This window comes from Cibotium barometz, chromosome 21 (assembly GCF_041138505.1).
Source record: "Cibotium barometz isolate CiBa-2024 chromosome 21, ASM4113850v1, whole genome shotgun sequence".
In the NCBI taxonomy this organism is placed as follows: Eukaryota; Viridiplantae; Streptophyta; class Polypodiopsida; order Cyatheales; family Cibotiaceae; genus Cibotium; species Cibotium barometz.
Window position 1 is genome coordinate 46,969,667 of NC_141066.1, and position 21,130 is coordinate 46,990,796.

General features: G+C 37.8%; 1 protein-coding gene and 1 long non-coding RNA gene across 3 annotated transcripts in view; one reads left to right on the plus strand and one right to left on the minus strand.

The window, feature by feature from the left end:
* Positions 1–1,052: 1,052 nt before the first annotated feature.
* The window catches only part of LOC147627251 (uncharacterized), a 97,500-nt gene continuing 77,422 nt past the window's right edge, over positions 1,053–21,130 (plus strand). The window contains exons 1-2 of one of the 2 annotated variants that reach the window (XR_015268538.1): positions 1,053–1,177; positions 1,372–1,394. This is a non-coding gene — a long non-coding RNA (uncharacterized LOC147627251). Of the gene's footprint in view, positions 1,178–1,371; positions 1,703–21,130 lie in introns of those variants that run through there. The other variant, XR_015268537.1, reaches the window with a different exon arrangement.
* On the minus strand, positions 20,059–20,970 carry LOC147627252 (pathogenesis-related thaumatin-like protein 3.7). Its single transcript, XM_086816178.1, has 2 exons — positions 20,831–20,970; positions 20,059–20,708 (listed from the first exon to the last, which is right to left on the minus strand). Exons 1-2 carry the CDS (start codon positions 20,877–20,879, stop codon positions 20,251–20,253), a joined length of 507 nt encoding a protein of 168 aa, XP_086672304.1. The 5' UTR covers positions 20,880–20,970; the 3' UTR covers positions 20,059–20,250.

Here is a 21,130-nt window from a genome sequence, read left to right on the forward strand (position 1 = left end):
TGATTTTGGTGCACATAGAGATTCTTAAAGCTTTCAACAAAGCTTTCTTCTGTTCTTCGGCCATGGTATCTATCAAAATAAATAAAAATATTTAGTCATTGTTTTGGTATATTCACGAAAAGTACAATAAAAGTGTTTTTTTATACAATAAAAGTGTATGAGACGTAATATTTTTTTAATATAAAGAAACAGGAATCTTTCACATATCTATTGAGAGAGAGAGAGAGAGAGAGATGCCTGAATTTTTAAAAATAGACCTATATGACCAAGTACTAATAAAGATGCGTGTAAACCTTAACAATGACACATATAGCCAAATTTATCAATGTTAAGATTGTGTCTTCTCTAACCTAAAATAATGTCTTCTCTAACCTAAAAAAGACAACACTTATCTTAGAAGTGGCACTCATTGTTGTCAAATAATATGACTAAGAACCAATAAAGATACGTGCAAACCTCAACAATGACACATATAGCCAAAATACATGGCCTTGTATCAATGTTGAAGTCTTATCTTTTCTAGTCTATACCACACCACAATCAACAAATTTTAAAATAGACACATATACACAACACCGAGATAACCTAGAAAATTTGCACGCTAAGAGAGTAAGCATGTTTGTTTAGACGCCACTAGGTTTTTTCTTTTAACATGCGGACTGTGCTTTCTTCTTTTGTCTTAGATGTCTTAGAATAATAAAACATCAAATCAAACATACAATAAAAGCAAATCTCAAAATGCCATATCGTGCAATTGGTTTATGGACTAATGTGTGTTTTATGTGTCTTGAAGCCTTTCCAATTAGCCTTGTGGACATACACTTTAAAAACTAATTTTGTAAACATATCTACACTTATCGAAAAAGACAATCACATTTTTTACTATAAAAAAAAATCTTTTCTTCTTCTCTCTCTCACATTTGAGACTCTCTCTCTCTCGACACCGCCCCTCTGATGAGCTCAAGCAGCCCCTGCTCCCATGGTTGAATCGCCTCTCTTTTTCCCACGTTAGAGAGAGAAAATAAGGTGGCTATGGAGCTGACACCCGAGAGCATGGAGATAACGGCCACTGTCAGGACGCTGTGCACTGGCTTCCTCGCCTCCTCGCTCCATGCCTTCTCCGAAATGCTTGGCCACACCGCCTCTCTCACTCTCGTCAGCCTTGATTTGGAAGCAGGCAAGTGTCAATTAGTCTACGGTTATCACATACACACAAACACACACACACACACACTCTCTCTCTCTCTCTCTCACACACACACACACACATGGGCTGTTTTTCCCCTCTCTCTCTCTCTCTCTCTCTCAAAAAGCAACCAGCTAGGCCCGGCTCTTCTCAGCTTGCTAATATGCATATCCGATCATCTTCAGGGGAGGCAAATATCAATCTATGGTCCTTCACACTGCTCTCACCATGCACAATGCGTGAGTTTCAATTCTTCCCTTTCTCAGACTCTAATTAAATTAAACTTTTAATGCGGTCACTGCAACAGGCTTGAGCTTAACTCTTCCAGCTTGAGCTTATGAAGCAATATATACAAAATGACAGAAAAAGTACATATAATAGATAGTATACGCAGAAGCCGAAAATGAGCAGTAAATTCAACCTGCCATTGTGGGGCGGAGAAGCGAAGGGGTCGGATTGTTATAGCACAGTGTTATAGCACAGCGAAACTTTGGCACCGCCACCCCCTATAGAACAGCCTGCCCTGCACGATGATCTTCTCCTATTTCTACAGCAGAACCTCCTAGAAAACAGAGACTTGATGTGGAGGCTTGAGAGAGAGAGAGAGAGATGGCTCTGGCCAAAAGCACAGAGACACACACACGACACCTTTAGAAGAAGGCTGCTGTACCTGAGAAGGAGGCTGCAATGAGCACCTGAGCATCAACAATGAGGAGAATGAGGGCTGATATATATATATATATATATTTTCTCTGTCGGTGAGAGAAAGAGAGATAGAGCAGAATCATCTGTCGGAGAAAAGGCCATATATATATATTCTCTCTCTCTCTCTCTCCTCCTTTAACGGTTCCTTACTTTTAGGATAGGTTCCTCACTTTAATATATATTTCACTCACTTTAATATATATATATATAAGACAGTTTCCCTCACTTCAACATAGATTTTTCTACACACTTACCTTTTTCCCGGTTGAATTTCTTTTTGTTTTTATCTTATACATCTTAGGTGTTGACACGTGGCATCTTATCTTATACATCTTAGGTGTTCACACCTGGCAACCTGAAGATGAATTTTTTTTATCTTATACATAAGATACATAAGATGTGAGAAATTCTCCTTTTCCCTGCATGTCAAACCGGCTAATTTGGATTTCTAAACACCTGAGTTTCTAATTTGGGTGACACGAAAATGCAGGGACCTAGAGTCAATAGATCAAGGTAAAATCTTTAGGCTTTGAAGCAAACAATAGATGTGCAAAGCCCTTTAATTTCTTTGATGGCCCAAAATTAGTGTCCCATTTGCCCAAACAGGGTAGGCTAAGTGGTCTAGTGTGTGGGTCTCTATTGCCTTCACATAATTGTCCAAAAAATATGTATTCCGCTCAAGATCTTCTGAAATTCTTATATTTAAAGGGTAAATGAATACATATGACCCTTATTTGTTAGAATCATTGGTTTTCATCCATGCATGTATAATTTGTGTAGGTATATTGAGCAATTGCTCTGTGTGTGAGTGTTTGTGTGGGGTGTTGGGGAGGGAGGGGGCAGGGGGAGATATCGGGCAGCACCCGGTATCAAGGTGCCACGTATGCAACCATGTGCAAAAAGGAAGGGCAGGAGCCAGGGATCAATCTCATGACCTGGCCCCTCAAATATAATGTGCTAAGCACTCCACCCTTGCGCACGTCTTTAGATGATGGTGAAGCCACTGTGTAATAAGCAGGAGATGCAAGTGTGTGCACCTCCCAGCCCGCTCCACAGTGCTCCTGTGCGTGCATATGCAGGTGTGCACTTCCACTATGAAATGTGGAAGTGTGTGTTTTTTTGTGCGTTTTTGTGTGGGCGCAGGGTGTAACTACCACCTAGTATTTGAGGTAATTGCCAGGTGTCAATAACACCTCGATATCTAACATTAGCGCTGTGTGTGCTGAGAGAGAGAGAGAGAGAGAGAGAGAGAGTGTGTGTGTGTGTGTGTGTGTGTTTAGCAGGCATATTCTGAGTGAGGAAACCTCTCACCTTCTTTAAAAATAATGTTGCTCCAGCTCAACGTAACAGCAACGGCATGGTGGCAGGGTGTTCTCCCGTTTCTTCTGTACTGAAAAACAAACCATTAGTATATTTGTATGAGATCAGCTACTACAGAAGCAACAATGAATTCATGTGAAAATGCACAAGTAGGGAATTTAGGGAAAAGAACCTTGTAAAGGCAAAGAGAAAGCTTGTGTTATTACTTCAATGCGGCATCCCTCATTTGCAATGCAAAGGATAGCTATCAACCCAAGCATGAAGTAATATCTAGATGTTGACTTTCGATTAGATTTGTCACCAACCCAATTTGAATCACTGATGCCAACCAGGATTAACTCATCTTGTGAGCTATAAAATAAACTCAAGTGTAAAAAAACCTTTAACATATCGAAAGACTCTCTTCACGAGTGACGACTGTCCAATGTGAAACTTTGGGTTTTGTCATAAATCTGCTAAGGTATGACACTACATACATAATGTCGGGTCTTGTGAAGCACAGGTAAAGTAAACACCCAACTGATTGCCTGAAGAGCAAGGGATCAGCATCATCCTCATCTTCACACTTATCTAAAGTGTGTCCATACATCATGGGAGTACAAATAGGTTTAGAATCATCCATATTGAACCTCTTTAGCATCCCCTCGACATATTTACGCTGTGACATATATATATTGTCATCTCTATGTATGAATTCTACACTAAGAAAGTAGTGGAGAATCCCCATATCTGAAATCTCAAAAGCAGATTGTAGATTTTGCTTTACTTGCACAAGCTTTTCTTCACTATTATTATCACAAGAATGTCATCTACATAAAGCACAACAATCATTATTTTCTCATCATCAACAAGTACATATAATGTGGGTTCTGAAGGATAGTTTTGAAATGCATGGCTAAAAAAATGTGAATTTATTTTCTTATGCCATGAACGTGGTGCCTGTTTCAAACCATATAGAGCTTTCTTAGGCTTTCATACTTTACGCTCCATGCCTTGTACTACAAATCCAAATGGCTATTCTATAAAGACTTCCTCATCCAAATCACCATTTAAGAATGCAGTCTTTACATCTAGTTGATATACATTCCATGAATTTAGAGCTACCATAGTTGTAACCAATCTGATGGTGGTGGTCATACATGCACTTGGTGCAAAAGTTTCATGATAGTCAATTCCTTTCTTCTATGCATACCCTTTTGCAACCAATCATGCTTTATACTTATTAACACTGCCATCAACTTTACGCTTAGTCTTGAAGACCTATGACGTAGTCACTCTCTTCTTTTCTATAGCCATGTCCAGCTTTGTTTGCTCACTTCTTGTCTGGCCTTGTAATACATCACTTTGTTTTGCATCTTGCTTGTTTTTACAACCCATTTTGGCATGGTCTTTGCTTTCCCAATGGCTTTGTCATCAGAAGGCTCATTACTTTTTCTTGTAAAGGTAACTTTACATGACCAAGTTCATAATCACTATCCACAAAAGGGTCATCAACATTAGATAAATCAAGAGTCTCAAACTCATCAAATATAACATCCCTGCTTGCAAATATCTTCTTGGTATGCACATAATAGAGTTTATAACCCTTGCTATTGGGCATATACCCTACCATGACTCCTACTATGCTTTTCTCATCAAGTTTCTTCCAGTTTTGAGTAGGTACATATGCATAGGCTTTGCTTCCAAAAACAAAAAAATAGCCCACATTTGGCTTCTTGAAATACATAACTTCATAAGGTGTTTTATTCAATAAAGCATGTGTAGGGCACTTATTCAAAATATGTGTCGTAGTTACAACTACTTTAGCCCATAGAATACCAGAAAGATCCTTTGCTTTCAGCATTGTATGTGCCATTTCCATGATTGTCCTATTTTTATGCTCGGCCACTCCATTTTGTTGCGATGTATAAGCCATGGCTAATTGATATTTAATTCCCTTGTGATGCATAAAGTTACCCATGTCATTAGAGAAGTATTCTCCACTATAATCAGTAGGCTATATCTTTAGTTTCCTATCCAGCTCATTTTTGCGACCATTGCAAGCCACTGCTTAAACATTTCAAGGACTCTTTGGAAAAAACCATGTAAATGGTGAGGTATCATCAATAAACGTGACAATGTATTTGGAGCCACCTAGGGACACTGGCAGTGATCCCACTACATCACAGTGTACTAAGTTAGGTACATTACGTAAATTCACATGTTTATCCAGCTTTGAAAAAGATAAACGATGGATCTTTCCTTTCATACAACCATCACATGGCTTATCCATCACACTAGCATGCGCTGTTAGCTTAGCCATTCCACGAACCATATCATGCTTTTGTAGATTCAAAAGACCATCAAAGTGCAAATGACCAAAACGAGCAAGCCACAATTCAATACATCATTATCAGTAGTTGCCATACTAGATGCACATCCATGCAAATCTAAATAAAACGTACCATTGTCACTTATAGAGTTGAAGTGATACGCCTATTGGTTTTGTCCAAAATAGTACCAGCATTGTTTTCAAAGTACACTTTCATGTCTGCTTTTATCAAGGTTGAGGCTGACACAAGATTTTTCCACAAATCAAGTACATATAGCACATTACATAGTATCAATTTTTTGCCATTCTATAAGTCTAGAGTGACATCACCTTCACCTTGAATCAGATGGTGAATACCATTAGCGCATTCCAGAATTCATTTGGCATCACTCACTCCTTTGAACATGCTAAAAACTTGTCTACATGGGGTTATATGCTTTGTAGCCCCACTCTCTACATACCACTATAAGTTTGACATTACAGCAAGACATGTATCTTGATTAGATGTCTTGAATGCAAACAATGAGCACATTTCGAATTCTATAGCATTAGACTCTGCCATTTGATTAGCTTCTACAACATGACCATGTTCAACTTTCTTTCTATTCCTGCAATTCTTTGCTAAATGCCCATGTTTCTTACATTCAAAACATTTACCTTCATCTGCAACTTCTGTGTTCATTTGCCCAATGTTCCTATTTACCACCACAATAATGACATGAACCATTTTTCTTCTCATATTTACCATGGTGAGAGGTGCTACTCTCTTGCATATTCCTTGACACATGCTTTTGTACATTGGATTTTCCCTCTTCTTGTGCTTTCTACATGTGCTTATTAGCATAAGCATGTTTACCCCCATTGTGAGAACTATCCATATTTTGCATATGTTACTCTTCTTCCAACAGTAAACCAACCACAATATCAAAGGCATTCACATCATCTTTGTCAGTCGTAATCGAGATAACAGTAACAAATGTGTTAAAGTCCTCAAAGATATTTGTTAACAAATGATTAACCAAAGTTCTCTAATCAATAAACTCATCAAGAGCAATTAATTCTTCCACAATGTCGTGTATACATGTCACATAATCTGAAATGGACTCTCCTGCATGCATGTGTGTATATTTAAACAATTTGTTGTGCAAGTGCATGATCTTTGCTTCATTTTTAGTATGAAACAATCTAGAAAAAGTATCCCACATAGCTTTAGATGTCTTGCATGGACGTACATGTGTGAGTACCGATCATTTACACAATAGCGTAGTCATTGATCGAGTTTTACTCAAATATTATTGGAAGCACAAGATTCCAGCCTAGTCAATAGAGAGTTTTGGTTGCCAAAGCTAGAGTTCACAGCTTACAATGTGCCTTCCATAATGACACTTCCTGTCACAAAGAGGACCTCAAACTAGACACAAAAAGACTCAAGAATCAAGGTGGAAGGGAAGAAAATCAAAATCACATAGATGTGCTCCAACCTCTAGTCCATCCAAGACAAAGGACAACTATGTGCAAACATGGATCCCTAAGGAAACCATATCTCAAATATTAGCAAAGACAAAGATTTATTTGATTCAACCTTAAGCAGACAAATGAATATTGTTAGGTGTATTATTCGAGAAGATCTCCTTGGTACACAAGGCTACTATGAAGGGTAGTCAAAAGTATGGTTGTTAAAGACCATGATGAAAAATCAAATAAGGAGGAAATACTCATGAGAAGATACAACAAATGCTGAAAATTTTAAAAAAGAAAAAGAAAAGAAGTAAAATGGAAACAACACAAAGGCTGAAAATACGTGTCATCACAACTGATGATGACACAAATCACAAAGACAAGACCATTGAAGGAGGCAATCAAGAACATCTCAAGATAAATGACACTAATAAAAAGGATCATGACATGTAGAATCACAACACAACTAATCAAGGGCAAAACAAAGAGCCAAGACTAGACGAGTAGAAAACATAGAGTGAAGATAAATCATAGGACACTAACACCATGGTAGCAAAGCAAGCCCTTGCCACAAAGAAGGTAATTACTCAAACCTTGCAACTTGTGAAGCCTGCTACCTTCTTCTTGAAAGGAAAATAATGTTGAGTGGGCCATGAAGCTAGGGTTCAAGTAGATGATCATGCAGGATTGGGAAGCCCTAGTGATGACAGAAGGGGCAAAACAATTAGCTACAAAATTTTGTACCGTGGTTTTGCCAAGAAGAAATCCAGTGAGTGTGGACACTTGCCTGGTAAAGCAGGTGTTGGTGGGCTGACAAAGGGGATAATGCTGAGGTACCCACCAGTACAAGCAAAACCCCAAACTATGAGACTAGAGATTCAAAAGGCTTGTCAAGATAGGGTACCCAAGAAGAATAACTAATAATTACTCAAATGAACTTACAACCATTAGGGGACGGATGGGGTCTATAACCCTTTTACTTGGTAACAAATTGACTCTGATGATCCAAGATTCTTTTTGAAAGTGAAACATGAAAAACTCACTACAATGTTTGAATTCAAATTTTCCCACCAAAATTGAATTTAAAATCTAGCATGAAAATGTAATGTAACATATCTATTAAAAGCTAATCTATAATCTTTGTCAAATTTTGATTTGCACATAGAAGTTATGGATGTCTAAAAGATTAAAAACTCCCCCCCCCCTTTTAAGAGAGAAAAAGTTCACAAAGCATCTTCTAAAGAATCTTTTTGACCTCTCTTACAAACCCAACATTCTTGTACATGGCACTTATCTATAAGCCTTTTTCCTAATCATGTTCTAATCCCCCTGGCAATTTAAAGGAACACTATAGACCCTATCCTTTCCCTAATGAAAGAAACATACCCAAAACTGAATCCTTTTGGGAGTGTTAGAAGCTATTGAATTGATCCAAAGTGCTATGTGCTATATCAACTGCTGATATGTCAAGCTCAACATGAGCTGGTAGTCACAACAGCTAGCCATTGAGAAATTTACTCATTGGCACATTTGGTGAGACTGACATGATGGATCTTTGCCAATGATTCTCTATAACTCGACTATACATTTAGACCACATATTGAGCTATGGCATACTTATTATGGTGGCTCACCTCACAATGGATTCACACTATGGACTGCTTGTACATATAGTACTCTAGTACTTATGTTGTATTTCATTAATCTTTGTTGTATTTGATTCATCTTTGTTATCACTTTGTTTAGTAGAGAAGAAGAAGAAGTTCAACCTTCCACATCTTGCATATCTTCTCCATTGAGTGCTTGCAAGTGTTCTAGCTCTCCTTCTTTCCCAAATATTTTAATGGTGTCAAAGTCCAGTGCAAGCTAAGAGGTTAGAGAGCAAGTATAGAGCCATGGGAAGCAGTACAAGGTCAAGAGCATTACCATCGATTATCCCTTCTATACAAGTGCAACACTAGGTTCGAGAGCTACGTTGGGGCCATTGGCAACGACATCCAATACATAAGCGAAACTTTTGCTGCCAAAAATATGTTCTAGGTGCGTTTTGGTCTCCGTCAGAGTAGAGAGTTAGAGGACGTTTGCATGGAGTACTGGTAAGTCGTATTCAGATCTCCTTGTTTCTAAATAATTGATTCTGATAGGTGAAAGGTGCACACATTGGTGTGCACATAGTGCTAGCATATGTATGTGATATTTGTGGATCGTGCATAAACCACAATGTGTGTGTGTTGGATCACACTCAAATACCACTAAGAGTATACATCAAATCTATTGTGTTTATAGATTGTAGTCAAAATTATCTGGTTGCAAGTTACCAAATGGTTGGCATGGGGCCTTACCCTGGTATATTTATTCCTAAGGACGTGTGTTAAAAATACTCCATGGTAAGGCCTCATTCCAGCCATTCGCTAACAAACATTTACAATCATGTCTCTTAAGATTCCTTACCCCTACTTACCAAGTTTCATCCCCATCAAATATCGAATGGCTGGGCCTTACCTTGGCATATTTTGTTGGGGTGGTAAAGCCCATTGTGCCATCCCTAAGTAAGTGGGCGGCCGGACACCATTCTTTGTAGTCTAACTAATAAGGACTCTTTCCAAACCCTATTCACTCATTGTGACAAGGAGTCCACATCTTGTGTCTTCTTCTTCTCCATCTCTGTGCTACTCCACACACACACACAACACCCTCTGTGTGCACTCTTCAATGTCTAACACTCTAGTGTAAATCCAAACCCTTCAACTAAAGTGTGAAGATCAAAGACCTCCTCCACCTTGGCCACTTGTCTAAATGAAGCCAAATGATCGTACGATCACCCAACTCACTAAACTTCTTGACCCATTTTTGGAAGTTGGATGGTCTTGTCTTGTGATGATGGAGTGGACTGAAAGGGAAAATCTTGCTACCCACCAATGGGCCACCAATGAGTGATGGATGACTTCGGAGATAGTTGCTAGCTTTTGTGCATGAACATATCCAGGCACATCTTCATAAAGCCCGGCCAAAAACTATTGCTTTTGCTTCGAGAAATTTATCTTCTTAAAGACAATAGCTTTGAGATGTAAATCCCAAAACTTGTCTATGTAGTGCTGCATACTCTCTCCCTTTTCGAGCTTAAGAGCATGCCATGATGTTAGCACATCATCTTGAGCTTGGTCGCTTAGGAATTGCTTCATGATAGCATTCCTACATTCTTGCCAAGTTTTGGGCCGCAAACCTTGAGCTCGAAGACTCGCCCACCATTGACGGGCGGACCTTTGCATGTACATGGCCACATGACGTAACTTGGACTATTTGGTGAAGTGCTCTCCACCAAAAACCGCATCAAATTGTTGGATTAAGTTGAGTACTTTATCCGTGTTGCCATATGTACCATCAAATGTGAGAAAAGTCACATTCTTTCCACCCTCCTTGAATGTTTGAAGCTTGCGAGCTCTCTTCCAAGCATAATAGGTCCTTTTGCGCCTTCTTGGTATGCGAGTGCATGTGCTTGACCTCTCTTGTAGAGAACTCTCTTCATATCACCTTTTGAGAGTGAAGGGCTTGATGGAGGTGAAGGAGACCTTCTCCTTCGTCGATGAAAACGGCTTCTTTTACTTCTTCCACTTTTGGATGAGGAAGATCCATCACTTGAAGAAGATCTTTGTCGTCTACAATGGGAACGTCATTCTTTAGGAGCACTTGATGGAGATTGCCCCTCCCGTTCCACAAACATTCTTACATGCTCACTCCCTTGTGGAGAATCGGCTTCTCGTGGAGGAGACTTTGTTGTAAGAACCATGACATGAGCAAACATTAAAGCTTGAACCGTGGGCCTAAAAAAGGGATTATGTTGTGCTTCATGCAAGCTTTGAACTAAGTTCCTTAAGCCATGAGTTCCTTGTGTTGAAGCTTCATCTTCCTTAAAATTTACTTGATGCCAACTATGCTCATTGTGTGGAATGAAAGACATGATTCCTTCACAATATTCACTACCTTTTTATGAGAGTGCTTGGATCGTAGCTTAATTAGAAATTCTAATTTCAATTAAGAAACACCTACAATGCTCTGATACTAATGAAACCAAGTTTAATATAAGCTTCTTTATAGCAAATAACAAGTATTTACTCAAGCTCTTTTAGTAATGATTTCCTTTAATTTCCACCCTTAGTAGTGATAGCATGTGATAGGAATAACATAGTAGCTAATGCATTCATTCAATTATTTGTACACACAAACAACTTGCATTTGCATTCATTTGACTATTCACACACAAAAACCACTAGCTCATGCATTCATTTAGTTACTCACATACACACAACCAAATAGCATATGCAAAACAAGCTTGCAAATCAAGAACTTAACACCAACAAACAAGATTGAGGGTCGGATTTCTTGAGGCCGACCCCCCCTTGAAAGGCTTTGTATTAATATTTTGCTCTTGAACTCTTTACATAAAGAGAGAAGCTTGAATTAATATATCTCTTGGACCATGGAGGCTAGGATCTCCATAACCCACCATGAGCTTTTGGGCTTGTGCTTAGGACCTTGTGCTACGTTGTCCTCTTCTCAGAGCCTCAATGGTTATTCAAGCCAAGAGTACTTGCGAAGAAAAGGAGAGTCTTGAAGAGGATTTGGATGGGAGCTTGAGCTGGAAGTGCTCCATAGCCTATGTACTTATCTACCAAGGGTATTACACTAGCATAAGCATGTAACTACTAGCATATGAGTGCTTGAGCTTGAAGAGCTTTTTGAGAGCTTTCACTTGTGCTTTTTCACACTCTAATTGTCCTCTTAATGAGCAAGATAATCCACTTTTAAGAACTCAAATTGATGAGGTGGAAAGCTGATACCATTTTTAGCATCCATGTGGCGGCTTAGAGAGAGGTAAAGCATGGGTGAGTCATGGGGAAGGTTGGGCGTCAAATCCCTCCTTCCCATTTTCATAATTCTTTGTCCATGCGCCCCCTCTTGATACCTCACGTAAGCCGTATTTTAGCCGTTTTAGGTCCTTCGGAGGCCCGTTTGCACTTCGTAAAATTTTGGTGAGATCCTAGGAAAATATTCCATGCACTTTTGAAGTAAAATTCACATTTTGGCACTTCTCTTTCCTTGAATTCACTTTCATACATGCCTCTTTGTCCATCCATATGTGCTTTCGTGTTCCTTTTCTCTCTCAAATGGCCACTTTTAGAGAAAGAAAAGTCTTGCTAAAGCACAACATTCATCAAACTTTAATTTTGATGACACATACCAAGATTCTATGTGGCATTTGATGAATTCCCACAAGTTTTCAACCTTGGTTTTCAATGGCTAGTCTGTAGTACTTGCATAGACTAAAGTGGGTCATCAAGTAGTGAGGGCTAAGATGGGGGGAAGGGAGTTTCATTAACCCACCTTTTATGTTGAGCAAAGGGCACTATCAAGGTAGTGTTTTCAAGATCCTCTAGTGATTGGTCATTGCTTCAATATTAGGTGGTTAGATAAGTTGGATACAACTCTACTATGCATTGAGATCGCTTTAAGGACTAGCATTAAACAAGCTAGTTAAATGGAATGGAAAACCTCAAGAGGATTTTTATGTCAAAAAAAGTTAGTTCTTGCAAGTCACATCTTCCCTAGATATATTTTTTAGAGCAAAAACTTCTCCAAAAGGGGAGAGTAATGTCAAGAAAAGTGTAGGCTAGGCTGAAGAGGATCACTATATGTAAACCCTCTATATCATGTGCATTCAAGGCCTAATTACCCCCCCCCCTTTTTGTGTAAATTTTTTATGAATAAAGTATACCCTTTTTCTATTCAATCTGTAAATATCCCCTTTATATTGTGCCCTTCTATATGTAAAGAATGTGTAAAAAAAGGATTTTAAAAATGCCTTCTATTGAACTCACATGTTAGGGTTACATATTTTAAAAAGGATTTGGTGGCTACTGAGGGGAAGGGGGGGAGTGGAGGGGGGTCACATTGTGTAAAGTCTCTATATCTCAGGCCTATTTTATAAGCCCCCTATCTGTGAACTTATCATGAATATAGCACACTCTTTCTCTATTAAATCAGTTAATACCCCCTTTAAATGGTACCTTTTTTAATGTAAAAAATGTGTGAAAAGGGATTTTAAAAATCCATACTGTTGAGCTCATGTGAAGGCAGCTAGGAGGTGATATGCCATATTCGCATCTTGTAGATATTGGGGAGGCTTGAGAATGGATAGGACGTACAAGGGTTCTTTCAATTGCATTTTAAAAGCATGTGGCATTACAGAATCTACCAAGAAGGGAAAATAAACTCACTCATGACACAATTGTCTACAAAGAGTGATATTGTGTTAGTAGGGAGCACACTCTTGTGGACATGTTGAAAAGAGTGGAGCTCTAGCAAAAAATAATATATTCACTTCAGGTTCCTGGTATTTTGTCTCTTGAAGTGTGTTAATCACAAAATATGCACAATAGGGCCAAGGTGAGTTCTAGCAAAGCATAATATGTTCTTTGGGAGATTCAAGTTCTTGGTATTTTGCCTCTTCGAGTGTATTAATCACAAGATATGCAAAATAGGGCCAAGGTGAGCAAGCACTAAACTATTTTTAAATCATGAAGCATGGGGGAATCCTTCCAAATGTAGTGATATTTTAATGCACAATGCCAACAAATGTTAAGAAAAGTCTTGTTAAACTAGTCCACAAAGGTAGGGACATGAAAGAGGTTAAACAATACAAACCTTTGACTGTGTTACACACCATCTAGAAGGTGATGGAAAAAGCTCTTACTTTGATGGTGGTCAGGAAATATGTCTCCAAGAAGAAAGTGCACAAGAGGTAGTATGGTTTTGTTCATGGTAGTTCAATTCAAGAGGCAATCCTCAATATAGTGCTAGCCCCATTGATTGGGCTTCAGACCAAAAAGAGCATTATCTTATGTTGAGTATGGAATTGGAAAAGGCACCTCCAAAATTTTAAACGTATCATGTGAGTTCACTGGGAAGGGTATTTTATTTGATAAAGTTTGAAAAAAGTTTGAAAAAAGTTCACTAGGAAGGGTATTTTATTTGATAAAGTTTGAAAAAAGTTATAAGATTACATTTACAAGAGGGGGTTTTATACGGCACTTTGAAAAATGAAACTTGTAAGTTTCTTAAGGAAGAGGGATCATTCATTACCTCATAACATTTAAGTAAAGGGGTTTTATTAATACCCTTTGAATGCAGGTGATATGGATATTTTCTTATAGGTGCACCCCCTGAGCTTGGGAGTCCATTTTTCCTGTGATAGCTGAGATGGACTTTGGGTTGCAATTTTCAAAATGGTGAAAACTTTATTCAGAATGCTCATGTAGCAATACAAGTGAATGGTTATATTACCTCTCCTTTTCTCATTAAGAGATCAATGAGATAGGGTTGCCTCTTAGCACCACTATTGTTTGCTCTTGACATAGATGCCCTTCTCAGGAACTTGGACTTGCTCTTACAAAAAGGTACCAGGACTTTACCTTTACCAAATGGTGAAATTTTTGTCTCCCATAGATGATAGCCCGTAACATTGTGAACTGTGAAAAAGAAAGCATACATGCCTTGATGAGTGTGTACATGAGGACTTCTCTAATGTATCAAGCTCTAGAATTTCACACCACAAAATTGAGGTGCTTAGACTTAGTTTTGATCAGAGGGTGCTTGAGGAATGTGGGCTAAAAGAAATTGGAGCATGAATATTTTTTATCATAGTGATGGAGTGCTTGAGGAATGTGAGCTATAAGAAATCAGAGTAGTTAATGTAATAAGATATTTGGGGTGCCTTGTGGGGCTAGGGAGGATCATTAAAATTATTGTTCTATGTGGTTTTTGGAAAAACTAAAGGCCAAGGTGGATCTTAGATCTCAAATTAAATTAAGCATGGTAGGTAAGTTAGTTGTTCTCAAGCATGTGCGTTATGTCATGTCTGTTTATATTGCCTCATTGATCAAGTTTTCTTCTAATGAGTGGAGCAAGGTTCTAAAGGTTTTCAAGAACTACATGTGGACATGGGAAGACAAATAGGTTTGGGCATTTTCTCATGGGGATAGATATGTACAAGACAGGTAGATGGTGGTTGGGATCTGCCTACCATTATGGACAAGGTCAAGCAATTACTGTGCAAATGGCTAAGCAAGCTAAAAGGGATTATCAACCATAGGCCTATATCATTAAATGTATGATTGAGAGAGCTCAAGTGGCTAGAAATTAGTGGCATGGTACATGCTAGCTGGAAAAGTTGATTGCGCCAGGAGGCGGTTGCAGGATCAGGGTGCCCAGTTTTGTCCACTCAGGCACCCTGTAAATAGTAAAAAAACAGGCATTTATTTACCTTTAGTGGCCAATCTCTCCTAGCTAACGAAGGAATTTCCTTTCAAGTTCTTTTGTTGGAACGCCACATGCAAAGTTGGGAATATAGTTGCATAATCTAATTAAGCATTATATAGTTAAAAGTCCTCATTTCCTTAGGTACAAGCTCAATGTATACACCATGTCCCAAATTTGGGCTTGTTCCATAAAATGCTAATATCTTTCACATATAAACTCATATGAGATTTCCACTTTGCATCTTAGATCTTCACATAATATAGAGCTTAACTCAGTGATTTTTTGAGAAATTTTTATGCTATTTGTCTATTTTCTTTAAATATTTCAAGTTCTTTAAAGTGTTATAATACATGCCACTTTTTGCACCCACAATAACTACCACTTAAAAATGCATAATCTTGTAGATCAAAAGAGTGGTAGATAGTGATACATTGGTAGAATGTGATGGTTAGTCAAAATTGCAAATCCAATGGTTTGATTTTTAATGATCTCTTTTCTAAAATTCTTACAGGCTATCAGAAGACCTGCAAATACTAATAATCTAATTAGTAAAATTACATTTTTGATGTAAATCATCTAAAACCTATAGGGACTAGTGTACTTGTATTGGTGCATCTATGGAAAAAAAATTACATCACTCTAAGTATGGAAAGATTATTTTTTTATTGTTTTATCATATTTTTGGTTAATTTTGATAAATTGGACTAATTTATATTAATTTAAGTTATATTGGGGTTAAATTTGAGTGTATGTGTATTTTCTATTAGTTTCTTGATCTCGTTTGAAGTACCTTCCCCCCCCCCCCAAATTTATTGTCCAAGAATTGTCCCAGTCCAGCATAGACAAAACTAGACATCCTGATCTTGCAACAACCCCACTGGGGGGAGGATCAAGATCACAGGGTTCGTCTTTTTGAGAAATATGGTAGAAATCTGGAAGAAATTTTTGTCAAATGTACAATGGTGGGTTAATTTCAGAGGGGATTCTGCCTTGAGTCCAATTCTATGGTTATCTAAGGCATTCATGAAGGAAGAAAGTCCTATTGTTGAGTGGAACAAGACACTGGCTAAAAGACTTCATAATAAAGGAATCAGGAAATTTGGACACATATGGGACAATAACATAATGAACCAAAGAATTCCAGATAGTCCACAAAGTGTATTGAGTAGCAAAAAGATAGTTTTTATGCAAGAAGTGATTAACCATATAAGAGATGATTGGCCAAGATCTCCTTTAGCTCTCACTAATCCAAAGGTCAAAAAGTGGGGTATTGAACAACTGAGACTAGATAAGAGGATCAAATTAAGGAGAGCTTTTAATGTGTGGGCATGCTCTAATAGTCATGATATCTAAACTATCTAGAATGTTAGGAATCATAAGATTCATGGTGGAGGACCTTGTTATATTGAGTCTTCTAGAGCTTTTGCTAAGACTTTATTGAGGCAAGCCTGAAGTCTTTTGTTCGACGATGGGTAAACTCACTAGACAAAACATAGCTAAGTTGATATCTCCTCATGAAGCGTCATACTTTTCTTTTGAAGTATAAATAAATCATAGTTTGCATTTTAAAAAAAGAATGAGACCACAAGTTGCCACAACAACACTACATTAGAGAAAAACCCCAACATAAGTAACTGAGACTCATGGTGCATCATCAACCTCAACAATACAAAATGACAAAGATATTCACATGTTTTATTTTTGAACAAAATAATGGCCATCTTCAACACTAGTATCAAAAGAGCTATTAGGGAAATGAAGGATGTTCACATTCTCATTTGTTTAATACATGCAAGGGAGGATTGTTTTGTTGAGTCCCCATTGCCATACTTTATGTTTGGATTTATTTTTTTCCACTCAGTTAAATAGGCAAAAATGCCTATGACTTGATGGATGATATTCAAATGGTAATAAATGTGTAACTTTCTACTTTAAAAAACATTTTCTAATTCATCTATTTATTTTCTTAAAAATGCTTATATTACTCACACACGTGAGGAGAGGGCATAGTACCCATGGGATCCCCCCTATCCCAAAAAGCAAGGGAAAGAGCATCATGTAGGGTACCCATAACAAGGGATATGACAACTGAACACCTTCCCAACTGGAATACAAGTGGATGATAATTCATCTATTTCAAATTGTCTATTGCAATGGTGTTTTTTATTACAAGGGTGTTTTTTATTGTGAAAAAAAGTTGGCAAAACTATCTCCCTGAGGTCTAGACCAGAGCATACGATATGCTTGTATAGAAAAACGACCATGACCTAATTTTGATGGCAATTTAGAACTTTAGGCATCCGTTTCAGATATTTTGGTAGGGTTTCTCAATCACATCTACAGGTATGGTTTGCATACATGGTCTCTTTTGGATCAGTGGGGTAGACTGGCGATGTTCTTTATGACCCAGAGGTGTACAACACAAAAGCAGATATGTTGTACTACGATAAGATATTTCTGAATCAAGTAAAGGTCAAAAGAAAAACTCGCTTTTCAAAAAAAAGTTATCTATGAGAGAGTGAGAGAGCATGTGTGTGTGGCACCAGGGATTTTTATGAGCGGGATTTAAATCCTTCTCACCCAAGTGTGAACAAGCCACTCAAACTTTGAGTCGGATTAAGCCTTTTCATTATAATTTGAGATAGCCTATTTCCTTTTATCACACTAAGCTAGCGGAAGTAATCCATATATACATATGTATATATATAGATATATATATATATATACATATATATACTATATAGATATTATATATATATATACATATATATACTATATATATATGTAGATATATGTATATATATACATATATATACTATAATATATATATATATGTAGATATATATATATATATATATATATATATATATATATGTATATATATATATGTATATATGTATATATATATATATATATATGCATGTGAAGCCAAGCACCTTTACATAAGGCTTCCTTTGAAGCTTTCAAAAATATCAAAGGCTTCACTGTGAAGCTTTACACCCAATTAATAGGATTCACTTGAAGCCTGGAAAGGCCTTGAAGCACAATTTTGCTTCAAAGTTAAGGCCTGACTGAGGGTATGTTTAAGAGTAGGCTCTGGTAATGTTGAAGTAAATAAATGATAACCAGTGCTGCAATATGTAGTACTCTCCTCTTGAGCAGTAATGGAGAGTTATTTATGTGATAGCATTTGAGAATCATTTATCAGGGACTTCTTAATCAAAGAACATATATGGAGCAGGCTAATAAAAGTATTTAGATCAATTTTATGGCCGCAAAGAAGAGTTAACACTCCTAAGAAAAAAGGAAAGCAAGATAAGAAAGCAAGACAAAACATTAGACAAGAAAGCAAGGCAAACTAGTAAAGAGTAGAAAAAAATAAAAGTCATGTACTACAAAGTATGGTACCACTAAAACTTTGAAAGAGGGAAGAAAATAACTTTTTTTTGTTTTTTTAAGTTAAAAAAAGACAAAAGAAAGGCAAACTAGTAAAGAGTAGAAAAAAAGAAAAAAGAGTAAAGCATCACCAAAACTTTGGAAGAAGGAAGAAAATTACTTTTTTTTTTGTTTTTATAAGTTAAAAGGAGACCATAAATGATAAGGGACTTCAATCTTATCATCGGCCATATTTTTTTGAACTAAAGACATAAAATCCTCATCCCAGTCATATCCTTCATAAGAAAAAAGGCAACATTATTGCAAAACTAAGGAGAAAATTCCATGAGCAGTGAATAAATGAGGATGAGCTTTGGAAGACCATAACTCCACACTATTAACAAACTTTGAAGAATCGCTTAGATCATCACGACCTTCAATAGACAACTTCATCAAAGCATCCAAACTTTTAATCTATAATCGATTTCTTAACTTGGTTTTTATCACAGTGCATGCACTAAAACCTCTTTCACATATTGCTATGCTACAACATTGGACAAGAGCAACTTGGCATATAGACAACACATTAGGAAGTGCATCTCTCCACAGGCTATTACATGCAATGGAAGAAGTTACATCTGGAAGAGTGTATCTTACCCATTCCCATAAAGCTTGATGCTTGTACTTTACAAACTCTCTCGTGAATTCATCAGGATCAATCACTGCATTGAAGTCTTGAATATTAAGCTTTTTAGGTGAACCATAAAATGAAACTATTTGTTCAACCTCACATGAACCATAGACCTTTAAAGCCCTCTCTAGCATTGGATGTTGAGCAGGCACAAGCACCTTAATGCACCTTAGTACAAAAATATCTTCAAACCTTGGATATATATGTATATATATATATATATATATACATATATCTATATATACACGTACGTATATATATATATATCTAGATATATCTATATATATATAAGTATATATAGATATATCTAGATATATATAGATATATGTACGTATATATATACATATATATATATATATATACGTACATATATCTATATATATCTAGATATATATAGATATATGTATATATATATATATATATATATATATATGCATGTGAAGCCAAGCACCTTTACATAAGGCTTCCTTTGAAGCTTTCAAAAATATCAAAGGCTTCACTGTGAAGCTTTACACCCAATTAATAGGATTCATTTGAAGCCTGGAAAGGTCTTGAAGCACAATTTTGCTTCAAAGTTAAGGCCTGAGGGTATGTTTAAGAGTAGGCTCTGGTAATGTTGAAGTAAATAAATGATAACCAGTGCTGCAATATGTAGTACTCTCCTCTTGAGCATCTCCTCTTGAGCAGTAATGGAGAGTTATTTATGTGATAGCATTTGAGAATCATTTATCAGGGACTTCTTAATCACATTATTACACAGGTTCATTATCATATAAATGAACGCGAGACATCGCATTATTCAAGTTCGGTCATGCACAGGTGTGCGAAATACAGAGGAGGTCATTGGCAGAACTTATTGACATAGAGCCTAAACCCCAAAAGGAGGTCATCAGCACATGTAGACGTTGTAGTCGGTGCTTCCCGTGGGGCAGGCCTTGGTCTCATCGGGGCCTCCGGGGTAGTAGCAGGAGCCGGAGTTGGCACTAGTGCACTGGACTGTGGGACAGTTGCCGTTGGTGGGAACCCCCGTCATGTCCCCATTGTAGCCCCCAATTTTGGAGACGTCGTAGTAGTCGTTGCCGCCACTGCCGGCTACTGTAATCTCGAATTGGGTGACCCCTGAGGGAGGCCCTGTGTTGCAAGCCTGGCCACTGCACCCTGTGCCTGTGATAGTCCAAAAGGTAGCACCCTGCCACCTAGAGTCGACGGGCACCGGCCATGAGCCGCCGGCACCTTGCTGCGAGCACCCTCCGCCCACGCCGTTGTTGGGCCCCCAGTACTTGAAGCACACGGTAGAGCCGCAGTTGTTGTGCATGGTTATTGTCGTGGCCTCAGCTCTCATCATAGCTGCATAGTATACACGCAAATTACCATCCATGTACTATACGGCATTGTATACTCACAAACAAATTACCTGCAGTATACACAGACGCACTACTATAACACAAATTACTAAGCCGGCCACTTACCGAAGCTGATGAAGTAGCACGCGGCCACAATTATCGCCACTCTAGCCATAGCTGCTGCTTCTAAATCGAACGTTCTTTGGATATATGTAAGCAAGCTCACAGGTACTCTAGTTTATATAAGCTGAGATGCATGCAGGCTTGAGTCAACAGTGAGGCCTCCTTTTTCAAAGTACTGAGTTTTGCTGATCCTACCCCACCCATGCAGCCATTTAACGCAAACTACCAACCACCACCTTGGAGCTTCTAACTTTTTTGAAACTTCGCGACACAAGAGTTCAACATCGTTTGGAAAACGTTATT

Excerpts from the sequence above, each read along its gene's own strand:
- LOC147627252 (XM_086816178.1), bottom strand. The coding sequence starts at position 20,879 with ATGGCTAGAGTGGCGATAATTGTGGCCGCGTGCTACTTCATCAGCTTC. Across the intron at positions 20,709-20,830 it reads GTGCTACTTCATCAGCTTCG|CTATGATGAGAGCTGAGGCC; the intron begins GTAAGTGGCCGG and ends TATACTATGCAG.